The 22,646-nt window shown below is 41.7% G+C and overlaps 1 protein-coding gene across 1 annotated transcript; it reads right to left on the bottom strand.

The window, feature by feature from the left end:
* Window positions 1–3,428: 3,428 nt before the first annotated feature.
* LOC133420927 (neoverrucotoxin subunit alpha-like) lies at window positions 3,429–22,528 on the bottom strand. Its single transcript, XM_061710809.1, has 4 exons — window positions 22,457–22,528; window positions 22,175–22,345; window positions 4,498–4,544; window positions 3,429–4,394 (listed from the first exon to the last, which is right to left on the bottom strand). The coding sequence occupies exon 4, from the start codon at window positions 4,321–4,323 to the stop codon at window positions 3,856–3,858; it is 468 nt and encodes a 155-aa protein (XP_061566793.1). The 5' UTR covers window positions 4,324–4,394; window positions 4,498–4,544; window positions 22,175–22,345; window positions 22,457–22,528; the 3' UTR covers window positions 3,429–3,855.
* Between the last annotated feature and the right edge of the window lie 118 nt (window positions 22,529–22,646).

Genomic DNA, 22,646 nt, shown 5'->3' with positions numbered 1-22,646 from the left:
CTAAGTTATTAATGGTCTGAAGTTCTCTCCCACTCTGTGACGCCCTGTTGTCTAGTGAAGTCTTCAGTCGGGTCATTTAACTGTATATTCATGTAACTCGGAGGTCTTTTCACTGTCTTCTTTAATTCCACTGTTTCACTCACATCTTTGTTTCATCTCTGTCCTCCGTGTGTTTTTCTCCACAACATCTGGTTCTCTGTTCGGGCTCAGCAAGCTGCACTTCTGGATGATATTTGTAGGAAAACTGGACCTATTTTGTTTGGCAAATAAATGTCACTTTTATGTTCAATATGTTATAATATAAAGGAGAATAATTATAAAGTAATCATATAAATATGACTAATATAATAACACAATTTGAATGATTACATGTTTAAACTATTATATGAATGATATTCCGATATTTTAAACATGTATGTTTACTCTGTAAACTGAGTTTTAGTAGCCTAAACATTGATTGAACATAAATAGCTGGTGCGTGTGTGTTCATTGCTCCTAACTGTTTATTTCCATCAGAAAGTCCCTGGTTGTAGCTCTGCTGTAGAATCTCTGCTGATAATTATTCATAAGTTTGCAGTGTCAGAACCACATCTGTCATGTTTAGAACAAAGTTTAGAAACATGTCGAAACCAAACATCCATCCGTTCCACGGACTCGCTGCTTCGGATCACGTGGTTCAGTCAAACAGCGACATCTGCTGCTGATTGGACGGACTTGGTGACGTCACAGCCGCAGCCGTGTTCTTTGGCCGTTATTAGGGCCCGAGCACTTGCAGTGCGAAGGCCCTATTGTATCTGTAGGAATTTTTTCTTTCTTTCTTTCTTTCTTTCTTTTTCTTCTGACGAAAGGAGGGCCTTTTTGCCCCCCTAAACATGCCCAAAAACTCACCAAATTTTGCACCCAAGTCAGGCCTGGCGAAAAATTTGATATTTAATGGTTTGCATTAATGGGCGTGGCAAAATGGCTCAACAGCGCCCCCTTGAAAACTTTGTGCCTCAAGCCCCGCGATACGGTTTGACGTACATGCACGAAAATCGGTACACACCTGTATCATGTCGCAACTGAAAGAAAAGTCTCTTGGCGTCATGCCCGAAACCGAACAGGAAGTCGGCCATTTTGAATTAGTCGTGTCATTTGGGCGAAATTTATGCCATTCCTTCCAAAGTTAATTCAGCCCGAACCGTAACGTGCACCCAGGTGTGTTATACATCAAAATGTGCGTCTCCATCCTCCGACACCACGCATTACTTTTCTCTTTCAAAAGCGTTACCGTGGCGACGCTAGACGCCAAAAGGCGCGCCCACCCTTCATCTGATTGGTTCAGACAGAAAAAACTTTGCGCCTCAAGCCCCATAATATGCTTTGACGTACATGAACGAAAATCGGTACACACCTGTATCATGTCGCAACTTAAAGAAAAGTCTCTTGGCGCCATGGCCGCAACCGAACAGGAAGTCGGCCATTTTGATCATTCTGAATTAATCGCGTAATTTTGGAGCAATATGAGCCATTCCTTCGAGAGTTAATTCAGCCCGAACCGTATCGTGAACCCAGATGTGTTATACATCAAAATGTGCGTCTCCATCCTGCGACTACACGCATTACTTTTCTCTTTCAAAAGTGTTACCGTGGCGACGCTAGACGCCAACAAGCGCACCCCCCCTTCATCTGATGGGTCCATATTTGATAGTTCCCCAAAAGGCACCAAATTTGGCATGCAAGCCAGGCCTGGCGATAAATTTGATATTTCATGGTTTGCATTAATGGGCGTGGCAAAATGGCTCAACAGCGCCCCCTAGAAAACTTTGTGCCTCAAGCCCCACAATACGGTTTGACGTACATGCACGAAAATCGCTACACACCTGTATCATTTCACCACTTAAAGAAAAGTCTCTTGGAGCCATGGCCGCAACCGAACAGGAAGTCGGCCATTTTGAACATTCTGAATTAATCGCGTAATTTTGGAGCAATATGAGCCATTCCTTCGAGAGTTAATTCAGCCCGAACCGTATCGTGAACCCAGGTGTGTTATACATCAAAATGTGCGTCTCCATCCTGCGACTACACGCATTACTTTTCTCTTTCAAAAGTGTTACCGTGGCGACGCTAGACGCCAACAAGCGCACCCCCCCTTCATCTGATTGGTCCATATTTGATAGTTCCCCAAAAGGCACCAAATTTGGCATGCAAGCCAGGCCTGGCGATAAATTTGATATTTCATGGTTTGCATTAATGGGCGTGGCAAAATGGCTCAATAGCGCCCCCTAGAAAACTTTGTGCCTCAAGCCCCACAATACGGTTTGACGTACATGCACGAAAATCGCTACACACCTGTATCATTTCACCACTTAAAGAAAAGTCTCTTGGAGCCATGGCCGAAACCGAACAGGATGTCGGCCATTTTGAATACATTGTGTCATTTTGGCGAAATTTATGCCATTCCTTCGGCAGTTAATTCAGCCCGAACCGTAACGTGCCCCCAGATGTGTTATACATCAAAATGTGCGTCTACATCCTGTGACACCACGCATTACTTTTCTCTTTCAAAAGTGTTACCGTGGCGACGCTAGACGCCAAAAGGCGCGCCCCCCCTTCATGTGATTGGTCCATATTTGATAGTTCTCCAAAAGTCACCAAATTTTACATGCAAGCCAGACTTGGCGATACATTTGATATTTCATGGTTTGCATTAATGGGCGTGGCCTAACGGCTCAACAGCGCCCCCTAGAATACTTTTATCTGCCATAACTTTTGAATGGTTTGACATAGGAAGTCGTGGGTGGTGTCATGGAACTCTGTAATGAGTCCTTAAGCTTCGTTGGCCTTAATTAGCCCCGCCCCTTCTTCTGATTGGTTGTCCATTTTTTCTGCTATAACATTTTAATTGTTTGACATAGGAAGTCGTGGGTGGTGTCATGGGACTCTGTAATGAGTCCTTAAGCTTCGTTGGCCTTAATTAGCCCCGCCCCTTCTTCTGATTGGTTGTCCCGATTTTCTGCCATAACTTTTGAATGGTTTGACATAGAGAGTCGTGGGTGGTGTCATTTCTGATATGCTTATGGGGGGCGGTGGACGTGAGTGCGAGGGCCCGTTCATCGCTGCTTGCAGCTTTAATTGGAATAAATGTTGTTAAAACCTCCCCATGTGGAAGAAGGAGCTTTCAATAACCCATGACACGGAAAGAATGTTGTTTTTAATCCAAGATTCATTTCTGATATTTAATACTCTGGTTATTCCAGATGAAATGATGATGTTTATAAATCAGACGCCAGCACAGTTATGTCTGTTTATGAACATTTGATAACTGGATGCTTTATTAACCGCTAAACCACGTTTTAGGAGAAAATACTACAATTTGTTGAAAAACTACATTTGGAATCAAGTGTCATAATCGAATTGTACTTAGATTTTGTTTTAATTAGTTCAGGTAATAATAGTAGCGGAGAAGTGGAAATGGATGAGCGTGTGAAAGTTGTGGGTCCAGTGAATGAGGAATTTACATTTCTAAACCGCCCCGAGACAGAGTCAGAATCAAGAATAAAACAAGAATAATGAGATGAAAATCTAATTTATGATCAAACGTCAACATTCCAGTAAATAATAGTATTTACAGGTGAAGAATATCAAATAAAAACACAAAACCAAACCAACCGAACCAAAAAAACTAAACAAACGATCATCATCATCATCATCATCATCATCATCATCATCATCATCTTCATCATCATCATCATCGTCATCATCATCATCATCATCACCATCATCATCTTCATCATGGAGACTCTGAGGAACCAGAACCAGAGTCCAAGTCCAGGATCCAACAGAGACGGTTTCTCTGAGCGGAGACTCTGGAGACTAAACTGGACACAGAGACACTGAGGAACCAGAACCGGACCAGAATCCAAATCCAGCACAGAGAGGTTCAGAGAAGCTGGTGTTGAAGGTGTGGAGGTGGATCAGTCTGTCAGAGACTTCATAGAAGGACAGAGTTCCAGCAGGAACGTCCACGTAAACTGCTGCTCTGCCAGAGTCTGGACATGGAGATGAGGAGGTGATGAATGTTACTCTGTTATTGTGAAGGACACGGTACTGATAACCTGGAGAACAGTCCAGCCTCCAGGAATGATTGTTTCCTCCAAACCTACAGTCACCAGAGGTTCCTTTCCTGCTGATTCTTCTGTAACTCACTGATACAGAAACACGTCCGCTCCACTGGACCTCCCAGTAACAGCGACCCGTCAGAACTTCTCTACACAGCAGCTGACGATAGTAATCAAACCTGTCTGGATGATCAGGATATGACTGATCCCCCACAAACATCATCTTCCTGTTGTTGTCAGACAGTTTGATGTCGTTGTGGACTGTGTTTGTGTCGACGGTGAGTCGACAGGAATCTGATGGAGAGAACAAACAAGCAGCTGCAGTTATTATTGATCACTTATTGATCACTGATGGACTCATGAAGGAGTGAAGATGGTTGAATAAAAACACACGTACACTTCCTCAGACCTGGTGTCAGCCATCGTTGTCCAGCAGGCTCCACCCTGGAAGGAGGAGGAGGGTCAATTCAATTCAACTTTATTTCTATAGCGTCTAATACAACAGATGTTTGTCTCTAGACGCTTTTCAGAGATCCAGAACATGAACATAAACATAAACATTATTACATAAACAGACCAGCTCAGTCTCTCTCAGAGGAAGCAGAGATGTCACAGCTTTTTCTCAACATTTACACTTCTTTCTCGAAATTGTACTTCAACATTCATTTTGACATTTCAACATATTTCTCTACATTTCCACTTTTTCCTCAAAGTGCATAATGAAAAGAAAATCTTCCTCCTCTAAAATATTATTTCTATTTTTCTCCTGTCTAGCCCTGATACTCTTCCGTATTGTGGTCATGTGACGATAACAATAATTAAATATATAATGTAATATTGTACAGGAATAAAAACCAGACTAAAAAGTAGATTACAAAATAAAAACTACGGTGAGACAGTAGACGCTGGGACGTCTGGTGCCAACCTGTGTGGGAAGCCTTGGCTGTGTGTTTTTTGGGAGTAAAAGCCAGCGATCTGTACTGCATTCCGGTTTGATCTCGCCCCCGGCTCGAGTCGCACGTAATAGACTTCGTGCTGGTGGTTCGGAGGGAAGTGTCAACTTTTCTTGCTGTGCTGCCGGCTCGGAGCTCTGTGCAGACTCGCCGGGCCGGCCGCTCCTCTGCTTGCGAGCGACTGACTTCACCGAGAGGTAAGAAACAAATTATCTTTTATGTGGTCGGTCTAGCGGGTTGACGGTTGTGTGCTGAGGCGGTCTCCGGTAGCTTTACCTGCTGATCGTGGCCCCATAACTGACTGTCAGACTAACCAATGGTGAGGCTCGGGTGCGCTGCAACTACTCGCTGGATTGCGTTTGAGCGTGTATGCGTGTTGTCGAGTGTGTGTGATTAAGTAGCTATCGAGATATCCGATTCTGTGGCAGAAATCGGAGGTGTATCTCTGTATTTCCTGACAAAACTTCACTTAGAAAGTTAACAGTGGAATCGGTCGTCCTCTGGAACTCTTCCGGATTCTGGTTTGTTTTTTACCGCTGAGCACTGTGATTGGCCGCCCTTCTCGCCGTCACCAGTGACGTCAGCTGGCGTTGACGGATTGCTACTTTTAGTGGACATTTAAAGATACCTGAAGATGAGTCGCAGGAATACAAACAAGACTCAGGTTGAAGATAATGACTTTGTGACAATGGAGACACTCAAAGACATGTTAGAACAACAGAAACACTTTTATGAAGACGTGCTGAAAAGACAAGAAGCCTCTTTTAATACTTTTACTCAACTGATCCTTGAGTCATCAAATAAGAGATGTGACATTCTGATGGCTGAAATTCAAGAGCTTAAGATTAGTCTGAAATATTCTCAAAAAGACATTGATGAACTAAAGACTGACCAGAAAAAGCACTCAGCTGAGGCTAAGGATCTCGCAAGACAGGTCCTGGAGATCAAGTCAAAGAAGACAGTGGATTTTAATGACTATTCTGAGAAACTGGACTATCTGGAGAATCAAACCCGAAGAAATAATCTCGTCATTGAAGGCATCAAGACCGACAAAGCAGATGAGACCTGGGCTGAGACTGAGACCAAGGTCAAGGAGCTGTTCACCTCAAAACTAAAACTGGACCCAGATGCTGTGGAGATAGAGCGCGCACACAGGAATGGAACATTTAGGGGTGATCCTGAGAAGCCAAGGCCAGTTGTGGTTAAGCTCTTACGCTTTAAAGACAAACAACTCATCATGTCCAGGGCAAGGGCTACGCTCAGGAACACTTCAGTGAATATAAACGAAGACTTCTCAGATCAACTGTGCAGGAAGCTGAACTGCTGCCAGCAATGAGGGAGGCCAGAGCTAGAGGGGACTATGCTATTATAAGTTATGATCGCCTCATTGTGAAGCCAAGGAGGGAGGGGAGGATTGGGGCTAATTAAACTGTACAATAATTGAATGGTTAGATTTTTGTGACTCAAAATGATGATGAGATAAATTGTTCACTATGTCTCTCAAACTACCAAAGAAAGGTTTAAGGATAGCTCATCTTAATATATGCAGTCTTAAACATAAAGTTCATGAGGTGTCATCCTTCCTTATTAGAAGATGAAAATCTACACATACTTGCTATTTCAGAAACTCACTTAGATCAATCAGTAGATGTAAGTGAAATTGCTGTTTCACGATATAATGTTTTCAGAAATGATAGAAACAGCTATGGTGGTGGCGTGGCAATAATATAATAATATACATCCAGAACCATATACCTGTTAAGATAAGAGAAGATCTTTTAAATTCAGCTATTGAGGCTCTTTGGATTCAAATACACTTACCTCACACCAAACCATTTCTTATAGGGTGTTGCTATAGACCACCTAGTGCAAATGTTCAGTACTTGGAGGATATATGTTACATGTTGCAAAAAGTCACAGACTGTGATAAAGAGATGTATTTATTAGGGGATTTAAATATAGACTGGCTCTTGGCAAAGTGTTCATTGAAACGGAAACTGAATGATATTGCAAAGGTGTGTCATTTATCTCAGATGATGACAGTACCTACCAGGGTGTTTATTAATTGTGCAGGACAGAAATCAGCAACTTGTATTGACCACATTTTCACCAATGCAAAAGAAAAGTGCTCTAAAGCTGTATCAGTGCCAGTTGGTTTCAGTGACCACAATTTGGTGGCTGTTGCCAGGAAAGTGAAGGTGCCAAAAGCTGGACCTAAAATTCTTGTCAAAAGGTCTTTTAAATCTTTTTGTGAGAATGATTTTATTAGGGACATTAATAAGCTGCAATGGAAAAATGTATGTACAATTGATGATGTTGATGAAGCACTTGAACTCTTTACAAATATGTTTTTAGAAGTAGCTGATAAACATGCTCCCATTAGGAAATTCACTGTAAGGAATAAAAAAGCAGCTTGGATTGATGATGAACTGAAAGCATTGATGACCCAGAGGGATGAAATGAAATCTGTGTCAATTAAATCAGGTAATGTAGATGATTGGAAGTCATATTGTGCAATAAGAAACCAAGTAACAAGAACAAATAGGAAAAAGAAAAACATGTTTTATCAAAAGAGGATAAGTGAAAGTAAAAATTATGGAAAGAAACTGTGGAAAACATTAAATGAGCTAATGCGAAGATCAGGGGACAACACTCCCTCCTTTGTAGAAGCAGAGGGTTCATTCATAACTAAGCCTCTCCATATTGCTAACTACTTTAATGACTTTTTTGTTAGGAAAATAGAGAATTTAAAAAACGAGACGACATCATTGCATAACAACTTTTCAATTCAATTGATTAACAACAAAATCATGAGAAATAAGGATTGTGAGTTTGTCTTTCAAACTATACAGGTGGATAAAGTAAAAACATCTCTCAGTAGTATAAATGTTGAAAAACCATCAGGATTAGATAACCTGGATGGGAAACTCTTGGGTATGGTTTCTGGCTCTATTGCACTGCCCATATGCCACATATTCAATCTAAGTTTACTGAAAGGTGTCTGTCCACGGGCATGGAAAGCTGCAAAAGTTATACCACTACCCAAAAACAAGAAGGACATGTTTTCAGGCGCTAATAGCCGTCCTATCAGCATTCTTCCAGTGCTAAGAAGCTCATGGAGAGAATTGTGTTTGACCAGATTTCATCTTATTTCTCTATTAACAAACTAAACTCTGAGTTTCAACATGCTTACAAAAAAGATCACTCCACGAGTACTGCCTTAATGCAGATGACCGATCAGTGGATGAGTGAGATAGACAGCAAAAGGATTGTGGGTGCTGTTCTTCTCGATTTTAGTGCGGCATTTGACTTGATTGATCACAAAATGCTCTTAAGGAAACTGGCTGCTTATGGTTTTAATAAGGGGACTCTTAATTGGATGCGGAGCTATCTATCAAATAGAACACAAACTGTCTACTTTAATGGTAGTTGTTCTGCAGTAAGGGCAGTACTGTGTGGAGTCCCACAGGGAAGTTGTTTGGGTCCATTGCTCTATTCTATTTTTACCAATGATATGCCACTTGTCCTGAGTAAAGCTAGTATAGCCATGTTTGCTGATGACTCTACAGTCTATATGTCATCAAACAAGATGGATGAGCTGAATGTGTTGCTGGAAAATGACCTGAAATCAATTTTGGCATGGGTAACCGAAAACAAATTGATTTTAAATGTAGTAAAAACTAAATGCATTGTTTTTGGCTCAAACCATGCTTTAAAAAGCCAAAACTAATTAAAAATATCCATGAACGGCAGGTGTATAGAACAGGTCACTGAAGCTAAACTTCTTGGAATACTTCTTGATGAACATCTGTCATGGCAGAATCACATAGACAAGTTAACAGGCAAAATGGGGAAAGGTATATCTATGATTAGAAGATACTCCTCTTTATTAACACCACTTACACTCCAACAGGTTATTCAAACTTTGGTATTATCACACCTTGACTACTGCTCAGCTATCTGGTCAAGTGCAGCGAAAAAAAATATAAACAAACTTCAGATAGTGCAGAACAGAGCAGCTCGCCTTGCACTCGGGTGTTCTTTGAGAAAGGCTGTTGACCAAATGCATAGTGATCTTGCTTGGATGAAAGTAGAGGACAGATTAACAAACAATTTACTAACTTTATTCAGGAATATAACTGTGTCGAAACAACCAAACTGCCTGTACTCAAAAATAACCTTTTCCAAAAACAGACATGAGCACAGGACAAGACAAGTTAGCTGGGGTCATATTTCTATTCCATTACCAAGATCAAATGCAATGAAAATAACTTGTATGTACAGGGCCATCTCACAGTGGAACAGGTTGCCATTTACCATAACTAAAGCAACAAGCAGAGACAGTTTCAAAAAGCAACTAAAAAGGTTATTTTTGGGTACAGACACAAACAATGGTTAATATATATGTTTGATATACATTTTGTGATATACATTTCGTGATTTATTGTGTCAATGTAGTTGCAGGTTGTGATGATTACCACTACAGTGATGTTGCTGGTGTAATGATGTGGGTGGGATGTGGGGGGGGTTAATGGAGTGATGTAATTGTAATTACTTATGTATTTAGTTATGTATTCATACATTTAAAAGGTAAAGTACTATAGGAAGTATATATGTATAATTGTGCTTTTATATGAATGTATTTGAATTTTCATGGACCCCAGGAAGACTAGTTGGCGTTTTGCGTCCGCTAATGGGGATCCAAAATAAAAAAAAAACAAAAAACAAAAACAAAACAAAAACGTACCCTGGGATAAATTATGATTAAATCTCGTCGTCAACGAATCTTTATCACCGCAGGAAAACGAAACGAGACGAAAATGCTGGTCATGTGACGATAACGATAGTTAAATATATAATGCAAAATCGTAGAGGAATAAAAACCAGACTAAAATGTAGATTACAAAATAAAAACTCTGCTAAAATGTGTCTTCATTTTCGTTGTCCAAAACGAGACTAGGGCTGAAACAATTCCTCGAATAATTTGAGTAATTTTATTACAAAACATGATGGAGGAATTTTTTCTGCCTCGAGGAATCGTTTAATTTTGCAGCTCAAAGCAGGTATTTCCCCCGGACTACGTTTAATGCAACACAACACGCTGACGCCGCGCACGTAAAGGAAGAAGAAAGAGGAGGATATGTTTGGTTTAAACCAAAAGAAAAGGCAGAAAATGTCAAAAGTGTGGGTGATTTCCAGCTGGACACCAAGGCAACACTGTTGCTGTTTCACTGTAAGACAGAGCTGATACAACAGTACGTCCTCAACGCTGCAGCTTCTCCACCAACACCCTGTTACTCCCAGAGGGAGGACCGTCACCCAGACACGGTAAAATTAAGTTAACGTAGCACTAATTAATGAGATTAACGTTACGGTACCTTGCTAACATGACGTTAGCCCTGTGGAGGGCCGGGTTTCTGTTAATTATTACGACTGTCGATGTGTCTAACACATTTAATCTGTAAAAACACAGAGCTGTGGAGAGATGAGGGTGAAAAATAAAAACGTAATAAAGTTAACTGTGTAGTTTTAAGTTTTATCTCTGTAGTCATTGATGGATAAAACATCAAGTAGCGCTGGTGGCTAATGTGCTCCAATACAGCAGGGCTCAGAATTATATTTTAAACACAAAACACAAAATCTTATCAAGACTTTAACTTAAAACTCAAATAGAACTTAAAATTTGCTTAACACAAATGAAAGTTCAATTGAAACACGTTGGAAAAACACCTAACCTTTTAACCATATGGAAAAGATGTATATACATTTTATAAAGTTTTTGTCTCTTTTATCTGACACTTGTAAGTTAGACATAAGACAGTCAAACCAGATATAAGATCCTTAGTAAAAGTGTACAATATGAAACTTGTATGATTTGGGGACCTATAAGAACAGTATATAATAGTAATTCTACATACAATATCCTTAGTAGATATGCGTAATATCAACTTATATGAACCGGACAACTATCAGTGAAAACTAAAGTCTTATAATTATCATAGAAAACACCTACAAGACTTACGCGAGGTGCCACATATATAAGACATACACATTAAAAAACAGTATAATCTTACAATACAATTTCATGGAAAAGCACAAGATGACTAAAAAAACAGGGGTTTGACACGCGCATACCTTCTTTTCCATCTTGTTAAAGTACGTGCAGGAATGTTTTTCCTCAACCAGTCTCTTTCAGTTGTGTCAGAAGTAACGAGAAGGGTCTGGCTGCAGACCTCTCGCGTCAGGCCTCTCCCTGTGCAGGCTCTCGTCTCAGGCCTACCTCCAGCGTGAGGCCCGGAAATTTAAAAAAATGCCACGCCTCCAGTGAGAGTCAGACATTTTGACCGACCACCAACGCCAGAGAAAGCAGAAGGCGGGGATTCCGACATTTACATCGCTTACGAGCTTTCAGTGATGCCCGAGCTACAGTTGTGACAGTAAGTGAAACTTTAAAAAATGAATGTGCATGAGTTATGTTTGCACGTAACTACCTAATTAAGTTTATTAGTGAGCTGTGTTAAGCACAGTAAGGAAGGTGAGGAGGTTGTGGATAATTAAACCCTGATATAATTAATGGAGGGGGTTTATTTGTAATGCGTTAAATAATTAATTTGAGACATAGCTAAATAATTGATAATTAATAAATGATAATTATCAGGTGTAATGGCATTTTTAAGTTAGAAATAAGTTAGAAATAAGAACATTTCTTGGTAAGATCCTTAGGGCCAAATCCACAAAAGGATTGCGCGGCTTTTGCGGCCGCTAAACCGGTGCAAATGAGACAAAAAGAGAGCGTCTAATTCACAAAGCACCCGCAAAGGGCGAATTGCTCCACAAACTGCGCTGCCAAGCAAATAGTTTCATGGTGCGCCTGTGCCATTTGCATGCATGTAAATTAGGTAATATTCATACATTCGGCGCAAAATTGTCCCCTTTCTATGCAAATAAGCCTCATTGCAAAAACCGTCTAATTCACAAAGGCCAGCGCTATTTGCCACACGCAAAAATAGTGGAGCAAATACCGTCTTTTTGAAGCGTGTACTAACTGCGCGCCAACTCCGACTACAGTCAGACATGACTGTAGAGCAGGGGATCTCAATACGTCGATCGTGATCTACCAGTCGATTATTGGTAGATCGCGTGACATTAAAAAAATTGACGTCAACCTATCATCGATCCCGTCTTTTGATTGACATACAGGGCAGCCAATCAGATGACATCTGAATTTTGTCTGAGGTCATAGGTCGCTGCGCATGAGCAAACAACTGCGCTAAGTGCTAACTCACTAGCAAGCTTGTCCACGAATTACGGCCAGTTTTCAGCCTTCGGTTTTTTCTCTCAAACCTAAGAAAGGGTATAAAAATGAGTGAGGTAGCTGGACCAAGTAAGAAGAAAAAAACTTATCACTTTCATACGGAATGGGAGGACTTTTTTTTCACGATGACATTTTCCAAGTGTGTTTGCCTCATCTGCCAGTCTACCATTGCAATACCAAAGAAGGGGAATGTGGAGCGGCATTTTCGGACTGTGGAAAATACGACACCGACTTCCCGCCGAAAAGCGAGTTGAGAAAGAGAAAAGTGAAGGAACTGAAATCCCAGTTGTCCGGACAGCAGTCATTTTTCACGCAACCCACTTCAAAAGCGAAAGCCGCCACCGAAGCATCGTTCCGGGTGAGTCACATCATCGTCAAGAACAAGAAGTCCTTCCAAGACGGAGAGATATTATCTTCGATCAAAGCTCTCCAGCTTTCAAGTAGTACAGTTACACGGTGCTGTGAAGCCATGGCTGAGGATTTAACCCAGCAACTTGGGAAGGACATCAGAGATTGCGAGTGTTTCTCACTGCAGTTGGACGAATCTACGGACGTGAGTGACACAGCCCAGATGTGCATTTTCATTCGTATGGTGTTTAGTGATATGACTGCAAAAGAAGAGCTATTAACAGTACTGCCCATGAAAGAACAGACGCGAGGAGGGGACATATTTCAGTCGTTTAAAAACTTTATCAGGAAAACTAAGCTCCCAGTGTACAAATTGATGTCTATCATACCTGAACTTGACAGGTATGCGGTTATGTTTTTAAAAGTGAACTTATAACGCCAATGTCACATACTATTAATTTGCCAAAGAAGGGACTGTTGCTTGCTCATCTAAATGTGTGCAGTCTAAGGTACAAAGTACATGAACTATGCAATCTGGCTGAATCAAACAACATTCACGTATTAGCTATATCAGAAACACATCTAGATTCATCAGTTGATGATTCAGAAGTTTCAATACATGGATATAATGTATTCAGAAGAGACAGGGACAAGTATGGTGGCGGAGTTGCCATCTATATTAAAAACAATATCCCAGCTAAAAAGCGATGTGATTTAATGATGAATGGAATTGAAGCTTTATGGTTACAGATACAGGTACCACATCTCAAACCTATATTAATTGGATGCTGTTATAGGCCACCTAGTGCCAATGTGAAGTATCTGGAAGAAATATGTGAAATGTTGGACAAGGCAGCTGACAATAATAATGAAATTTACTTTTTAGGAGATCTGAACATAGATGCATTTAACGAGAAATGTCCCATGTTGAAGAAAATTATGTCTGCTGCTACAATATGTAACCTGTCTCAGGTAGTAACATCAGCAACCAGAACAACTACAAACAAGTTTGCTGTAACAACAACAACATGTATTGATCATATTTATACTAACATGCCCAAACATTGTTCAAAAACAGTATCAGTCACACTGGGGTGCAGTGATCATAACATGGTTGCAATTGTGCGAAAAACTAGTATACCTAAAGCTGTATCTAAGATAAATTACAGAAGGTCCTATAAAAGGTTTGATCAGGAATTATTTGAAGCAGAGGTGAGGAATGTGCAATGGTCAGATGTATGCAATGAGGAAAATCCAGAAAAAGCACTGAGTATATTTATGAAGATGTTTCTGGAGATTGCTGATAAACATGCTCCAATGAAAAAATGGTCTGCCAGGTCAAACAGTGCACCATGGTTGGATGATGAATTGAGAGGATTGATGGCTCACCGTAATGATGCTAAAAGAAATGCAGATAGAACAGGCTCTCTATCTGATAGGCAACACTACTGTAAACTGAGAAATTCTGTGACAAAACTGAACAATAATAAAAAGAGGGAATATTACCAACTTAAAATAAATGATGCTAAAAATGATGGTAAAAAGCTGTGGAGAACACTGAATAGTATAATGGGAAGAAATCCGAACATGCAGACCTCTTTCATAGAGACAGAAGGTTCATTTATTACAAAACCATATGAGATTGCTAATTATTTTAATAATTATTTTATAAATAAGGTTGAAAAGTTACGAAATGGCATGTGTACAACAGATAACAATAGGTCAAATAGCATCATTAAAGACTGTGTCATGAGGGGAAAGGAGTGCATGTTTGGATTTCAGCATGTTGTGGAAGAAAATATAGAAAGAATGTTGTTACATCTATGTGATGACAAACCTCCGGGTACAGACAATCTTGATTGCAAATTACTCAGAATAGCAGCTAAATATATTTCCAAGCCACTATGCCACATATTCAATAAATGCCTGTTGTATGGTGTGTGCCCAGAGATTTGGAAGGAAGCTAAGATTATTCCGTTGCCCAAGAACAAAAGAACCACCTTTAATGGTCCAAATAGTCGACCCATAAGTCTTCTTCCAGTGCTGAGTAAAATTTTTGAAAAAGTTGTATATGCCCAGATCCAAGAATATCTATCAAGTAATGGCCTGATAACTAGCTGTCAACATGCATATAGGCAAGGGCACTCCACAAGTACGGCACTTGCACAAATGACTGATGATTGGCTAAAGAGTATGGATGATAGAAGGCTTATAGGAGCAATATTGTTAGATTACAGCGCTGCGTTTGATGTTATCGACCATGGTTTGCCTGGATGGAGAGTTACCTGTCAAAAAGAAAACAGAGGGTGTATTTCAATGGAAGCTTGTCTGATAGTAAGGAGCTGAAGTGTGGGGTTCCTCAAGGAAGCTCCTTGGGTCCCCTCCTTTTCTCAATATTCACTAATGATTTACCATATATGCTAAATAGATCTAGTGTAGTTATGTATGCAGATGACTCGACAATGTACAGCACGGCATCTACAGTAGCCGAGTTAAATGATATTTTAAATGCTGAAATTAAAGAAGTAGCTGATTGGGTAGCTATGAACAAATTAGTACTGAACATTGGAAAAACTAAATGCATGGTGTTTGGATCTAGACATATGTTGGATGGTGATCCTCAATTTAACCTATCACTGGCCGGGATGCCAGTGGAACAGGTAAAAGAGGTCAAACTACTTGGAGTTATACTAGAACCAGAGCATGTGAGCGGAGCGGAGCGTGAGCGAGCGGCGGAGCGGAGCGGCGAATTTTGAAAGGAGCGCAGAGCGGGATTTTTTTTTCTAGGATGATTGGCTGGAGCGGGGCGTCATCCCGCTCCAGTTTCGCTCCGTTACCCCTCATATCACGGCCCCGATGCGTGTCCAAACATATCCCACCTCTCAACAAACTACCTGTTACCTTTCTTCTTTTCCAGTCCTATCTCTGAACCGTAGTTGGGAGAGCTGGTATTTTAATTCGGTCTCTGGCTCGTTGCTGGTAACCGGCGTTAGGAGTCCGGGGAAAGTGAAGGGAAAAAAGGACGGAGGAAAAATGCTGTCCGTGCAACCTCGCACATTTATTACAAACATGTAATAAGAGCAAACAAAACGCGTGAGGGCCGACGACTGAAACTAACGGAGGACACACTGAAAAGTAACTGAACACGTTTACCGGTCTTCCACACGCGCACACCTGCATCTCCCTCTCTCTCCTCCGCTGCACCCACACGTCTCACACACACACACACACACCCGAACACACAGTGAATGAAACATTGTTTCGGGAACGGTTAATAAACAAAAGTGTATTAAACCAGATAATTCCATTAGGTGAAATTATTTTCTTATTTTTTCTTGTCAGTAAATATCTATTTTTTGGACTTTAAAACTATGTCGGCTCTGCGTAATTGTTCCTCTCGGCTCCGTGACTGGCTGCAAGGAACGTAACTTTGCTGAGTCTCTCTCTCTCTCTCTCTCTCATCCACCTCTGGTTAGATCTAAGGCTTCAGGTAAACATGTGCATTTTATATGCATGCAAACATTTTTGGAGCGGAGCGTGGAGCGCTGCGCGGAGCGGAGCGGGTTGCAGTGTTACTGGAGCGCGGAGCGGTTATGGCTGGAGCGGCATTTTGCGACTTTGAGGGCGGAGCGGAGCGGTAACAACCTTTGTGATCGAGGAGCGGAAATTCTAGCCGCTCCACTCCGCTCACATGCTCTGACTAGAACCTAAACTAAATTGGACGAAGCAAATTGATGCTATAGTGACTAGAATGGGGAGGAGCATTGCAATAACTAGGAAATGTTCCAAATATATAACATTAAATACTCTGAAGTTAGTAACCCAAACTCTAGTCTTAGCACCCCTTGAGTACTGCCCAGTCATTTGGTCATCAGCTACCAAGAAGGACATACAGAAATTGCAAACAGCACAGAACAAAGCTGCCAGGTTAGCTCTCCAGTGCTCTAATCGGACACATGTTGACGATATGCACAGCAATTTATCATGGCTTACTGTTGAGAATAGATTACACTCTCGTATTCTCTCTTTTTTCAGAAATGTTTTAATTGACAAAAAACCCCAGTATTTCTTTGACCAGGTAGGATATGTAAGAGATGTGCATAGCCATAGGACTAGACAAGCCAGTGGAGGTATTCTTGTTACCTTCAAACCAAGAACAAATATTTTTTTAAATTCTATTAGTTATAGAGCGATAATGGGATGGAACGCATTGCCTAACAGCATAACTAGTATACAAACAAAAATCACCTTTAAAAGAAAGCTAAAGGAACATCTGATGTAGTGTACTATTTTGCAAGGTTTTGAGTCTAATGCAACTGAACTACTGTACTAAAACATGCTGAACAAAACTGTTCAGAGGCAAAGTGTTGTGATGTGATGTTGTGATTTTGGTTTAGTTTTACAAAGTAATTGTATTGAGTTCTACTGCTGTTTATTTTATATTATTTTATTTTTATTTTAGCTTCTTAATTTCTAATTATTGTTTTTTGGTTAAGGGACGATTGTAGAGTAATATGTTTTGGAATGTTTGTCCTTGCTGGACCCCAGGAAGACTAGCTCTTGCCAAGGCAAGAGCTAATGGGGATCCGAATAAACAATAAACAAACAATAAACAATCACCACGGATGGAGCACCTGCAATGGTTGGCCGCTTGAATGGATTTATTGCAAAGTGCAGGCAGGACGATGCTTTCCCGGACTTCCTAAATTACCATTGCATAATCCAACAAGCGTTATGCGCTAAAATGCTCAACATGAGAGAGATCATGGATGTTGCAACGAAGCCTGTTCTATTCGCGCCAGATCTCTTCAAAGAAGGCTATTCCGTGCACATCTGGAGAATGCTGACTGTGACCACTCTGAGTTGTTCCTACACACTGACGTGAGATGGCTTAGTCGAGGGAAATTCCTGCAAAGATTTCGGGAGCTCTGTCCGGAGACTAAGGAGTTTTTCCGTGTAGCTGGACACGCAGAATACACGCAACTAAATGACGGTCAGTGGCTGTTAGACTTGGCATTTTTAACCGATCTGACCAACATGTCGAATGACCTTAATTTAGAGCTGCAAGGAAAGGACACAACTGTGATCAATATGATCAGCTCGGTTAATGCTTTCAAACGAAAGATGCAACATTTCTCCTCAAAGCTGCAGCGCCATGATTTGGCAAACTTCCAGAACCTGGCGTCAGAGCTGGAGATGCAAGGGAAGGCCTGTGTGCAAATTGACACTGCACGCTACACAGAGCAGATTGACAATTGTCGGTCAGAGTTTGACAAATGCTTTCAAGACTTTTCTTTGCTCAAGCCAGTCGCTACGTTCATGTGCTATCCTTTTCGGGAAGATGCTGAGGTTGATTCAATTGCATCAAAAATTGCAACACTGTTTCACCTGAACTCTTCTGGAGTGGAAGATGAGATTTTGACACTACAAGCTGACATTGAGCTGAAGTCCAGAGCTCATGGACAGTTCTGGAACTTACTCACAGAAGTAAAGTACCCCAACATGAGGAAATGTGCTACCTCCTTGACAGCATTATTCCGCTCCACTTATTTATGTGAGTCAGCCTTTTCCCACATGAAGATCATCAAGTCCAAGTACCGTTCCACCATGACTGATGAACATTTGGAAGTGTGCTTGAGGCTGGCTGTCAGCAGTTACCGTCCGGACTATGCATCCCTGGCTGATTCAATTCAGTGCAAGTCATCAGAGTAAACTCAGGTAATGACAAAAAATGTACATAGTTAATTGTGTTGTGTTGTGTTGAGCATTATTGGCTCATGCGATATAAAGAATCCTCAATATACTTATAAATAAATATATGTTTTGCATTTTTTGTAGTAGGTGGTAGCAGCGACGTAGGCATATTAGGGCAAGGGCGGGCCTAGGTCCGCCCACTTTTTTGATTGGCCCAGGGCCCGGCCCGCCCTGAGAAAACTTGCATGATTTTTCTCACTATTTTTTTTTTATTATTGATTTATTTATACTTTTTTATATGTAGGCTATGTTGTCATTAGGCCTATATTTTGAGATGTTCTCATTTTCATCAAATTCAAATGTTATATTTGACAATAAATGTGTTGTATCTTTACCTCTGCCTTTGCAGTTCTTTTGACATTAGCTGTACCAGGGGGAATATTAAACACCAGTTGTCTTTTTTAATGGGGGAAATGTGTTTGCAAATAAAAAATGCTCAATTTTGTATTAAATAATATTACAAGCATAGCTACGCTATAGAAATATAAAGATGTACTGTAGTAGTCAGTCCACTGTGTCAGTGTGCACTTGAGGACAGCAGGGTGCGCTGTTTCACTTAAATGGGTCATAGAATCATTAACCTTAAGGTTGTTTCTGCTAGGCATTAGTGGATATTATATTGATTTTTCCTCTGGCAAAAGTTGGCCCGCCCACTTTTCTTCAGGCCCCTATTCAAAATTTCTGGCTACGTCCCTGGTAGATCATTTTGACTTGATCATTTTATAAGTAGTTCTCATGCTGAAAAAGTGTGAGCACCCCTGCTGTAGACAGTACTGTAGTCAGAACAAGTGGGGTTGTGGACTTATCTCGGATTTAAAAATAAAAATACAGGACGGAGCTCAGGATTCATCCATACAGTAGGGGGCTGCTTTATTACAAACAATTCCACCATATAAACATATAAATCTAGAATGTGTGTGTTTAACAGTTGGTGTGTGTGTGTGTGTGTGTGTGTGTGTGTGTGTGTGTGTGTGTGTGTGTGTGTGTGTGTGTGTGTGTGGCAGCAATGTAACAGAAGTCTTTGATGAGGCCACGTTAAATTGACGCAGAGCCTACGCCGTAAGGTACGCGCCGACACGAGCCGTACGGTGTGCGTCGCCGCGTACCCCTCTACGTTGGTGTAACGCGGAACCATAAATCAGCCTTTAGATTGACAGGCGACAGCATTGTAATGGAAGAACGACAAATGTATTTACATTAAAAAAAAAATAGTCTGACCAATCCAAGGGCCCCTCCACACGTGGGGCCCCTAGGCTGCAGCCTAGGGAAGTGTGCATTAATCCGCGCATGCTTATGTCATACATGCAAAATACTAGAGAAGTACAAATACTTGAAAGTTGAGGCTGCTCTCTGCAGTTTTCATTATGGACCAATCTGTGTGCTGAAATATGGAGAAAACTGGAAACAGCTCCGCTCACTTACTCAGACAAGGGAAAATTTTACTCAGCTGCAAAACTTTATGGGCGTGTTTGCGCCAGCATATCCTTAGTGCAAAATCTTTTGTGAATAGGACCTTAAAGCGGGGCAAATTGCGGGCGCAAATGCGGCGCAATTCACAGCGCTATTTGCGGGCGGAATCTATTCTTTGTGGATTTGGCCCTTAGTTTTTTGAGTGAAGGCAGTGAATTTGATCAACTGGTGTAAGTTCAGGGTTTTTAAATGCACAGCCATGAACCTACTGTATTATATAATTTAGTCTTAGTAAAGTCAATTAACATCTGACATTCCTATTAGCGCCCGAGCACTGACAGTGCGAAGGTTGTATCTGTAGGAAATGTTCTCGGGTTTTTTTTCCTTCTTCTGACGAAATGAGGGCCTTTTTGCCCCCCTAAACGTGACCAAAAGTCACCAAATTTTGCACCAAGCCAGGCCTGGCGAAAAATGTGATATTTAATGGTTTGCATTAATGGGCGTGGCCTAATGGCTCAACAGCGCCCCCTAGAAAACTTTGTGCCTCAAGCCCCACAATATGGTTTGACGTACATGCACGAAAATCGGCACACCTGTATCATGTCGCAACTTAAAGAAAAGTCTCTTGGCGCCATGGCCGAAACCGAACAGGAAGTCGGCCATTTTGAATTAATCGTGTAATTTTGGTGCAATTTATGCCATTTAATAAGCCATTTTATAAGGCCCGAACCATAACGTGCACCCAGGTGTGTTATACATCAAAATGTTCGTCTCCATCCTGCAACGACACATATTACTTTTCTCAGTCTAAAGCATTACCGACGTTGGCGACGCTAGATGCCAAAAAGCATGCAACTCTTCATCTGATTGGTCCATATTTGATAGTTACTACTTTCTGCCATAACTTTTGAATGGTTTGATATAAAGAGTCGTGGGTGGTGTCATCGGACTCGGTTTTGACTCCTTCAGCTTCATTGGCCTGAATTAGCCCCGCCCCTTCTTCTGATTGGTCAATATTTCATAGTTCCGATTTTCTGCAATAACTTTTGAATGGTTTGATTGATTGGGTTGATAAAGAGTCGTGGGTGGCGTCATCGGACTAAGTTTTGAGTCTTTGAACATTATTGCTGCAAATTAGGCCCACCCGTTCATCTGATTGGTCAATATCTGATAGTTCCTACTTTCTGCCATAATGGTTTGACATAAATGTCCAGGCCTGAAGAATCTACATGCAAGTAATACAAGCTTCCACTGCAGCCTGAACGTGCACAAGGGTGGAGGGCCGATCATCGCTGCTTGCAGCTTTAATGTATATTTATAATTGCTCTTTAACTAAACACAAATATGTTTTATCAGATTACTCGATTAATCAATGGAATTTTCAGGGGAATACTCGATTACTAACATATTGGATAGCTGCAGCACTAGTGTCCTACCTGAGAGTGTCCTACCTGAGAGTGTCCTACCTGAGTGCCCTGCCTGAGAGTGTCCTACCTGAGAGTGTCCTACCTGAGAGTGTCCTACCTGAGAGAGTCCTACCTGAGTGTCCTACCTGAGAGTGTCCTACCTGAGAGTGTTATACCTGAGAGTGTCCTACCTGAGGGTGTCCTACCTGAGAGTGTCATACCTGAGAGTGTCCTACCTGAGAGTGTCCTACCTGAGAGTGTCCTACCTGAGAGTGTTATACCTGAGAGTGTCCTACCTGAGGGTGTCCTACCTGAGAGTGTCCTACCTGAGTGTGTCCTACCTGAGAGTGTCCTACCTGAGAGTGTCCTACCTGAGTGTGTCCTACCTGAGAGATTCCTACCTGAGAGAGTCCTACCTGAGAGTGTCCTACATGAGAGAGTCCTACCTGAGAGTGTCCTACCTGAGTGTCCTGCCTGAGAGTGTCCTACCTGAGAGTGTCCTACCTGAGAGTGTCCTACCTGAGAGTGTCCTACCTGAGAGTGTCCTACCTGAGAGTGTCCTACCTGAGTGTCCTGCCTGAGAGTGTCCTACCTGAGAGTGTCCTACCTGAGAGTGTCCTACCTTAGTGTCCTACCTGAGAGTGTCCTACCTGAGAGTGTCCTACCTAAAAGTGTCCTACCTGAGTGTGTCCTACCTGAGAGTGTCCTACCTTAGTGTGTCCTACCTGAGAGTGTCCTACCTGAGAGTGTCCTACCTGAGAGTGTCCTACCTGAGAGTGTCCTACCTGAGAGTGTCCTACCTGAGAGTGTCCTACCTGAGTGTCCTGCCTGAGAGTGTCCTACCTGAGAGTGTCCTACCTGAGTGTGTCCTACCTGAGAGTGTCCTACCTGAGAGTGTCCAGTCTCCAGCGGGGATCCTCCAGTCTAGACAGAAGCTTCCCTGCTGACTCTCCTGGATGGTTGTAGCTCAGGTCCAGCTCTCTCAGGTGGGAGGGGTTGGAGGTCAGAGCTGAGACCAGAGAAGAACTTCCTTCCTCTGAGATCAGACAGGCTGACAGCCTGCAGACACACAACACAGGTCTGCTGCATGTTCTCTGCTCAAGTGTCCTGCTGCAGACACGTTTAGCAGCATGTTCACTGGACCTGGAAAAGACTTGAGTGAATCCTGACCTGAGAGACTCCAGGTGACAGTGTGGACTCTCCAGTCCAGGACACAGATGCTCCAGTCCAGAATCCTGCAGGTCGTTGTTGCTCAGGTCCAGTTCTGTCAGATTAGAGGACTGAGAGCTGAGAACTGAGGACAGAAGTGGACAGATGTCCTCTGAGAGGTGACAGTCACTCAGTCTGCAGACGGAAGAAA

This window comes from Cololabis saira, chromosome 20 (assembly GCF_033807715.1).
Source record: "Cololabis saira isolate AMF1-May2022 chromosome 20, fColSai1.1, whole genome shotgun sequence".
NCBI lineage: Eukaryota > Metazoa > Chordata > Actinopteri > Beloniformes > Belonidae > Cololabis > Cololabis saira.
This window is presented reverse-complemented; position numbering and strand designations above follow the sequence as displayed.

Excerpts from the sequence above, each read along its gene's own strand:
- LOC133420927 (XM_061710809.1), bottom strand. The coding sequence starts at position 4,323 with ATGATGTTTGTGGGGGATCAGTCATATCCTGATCATCCAGACAGGTTT.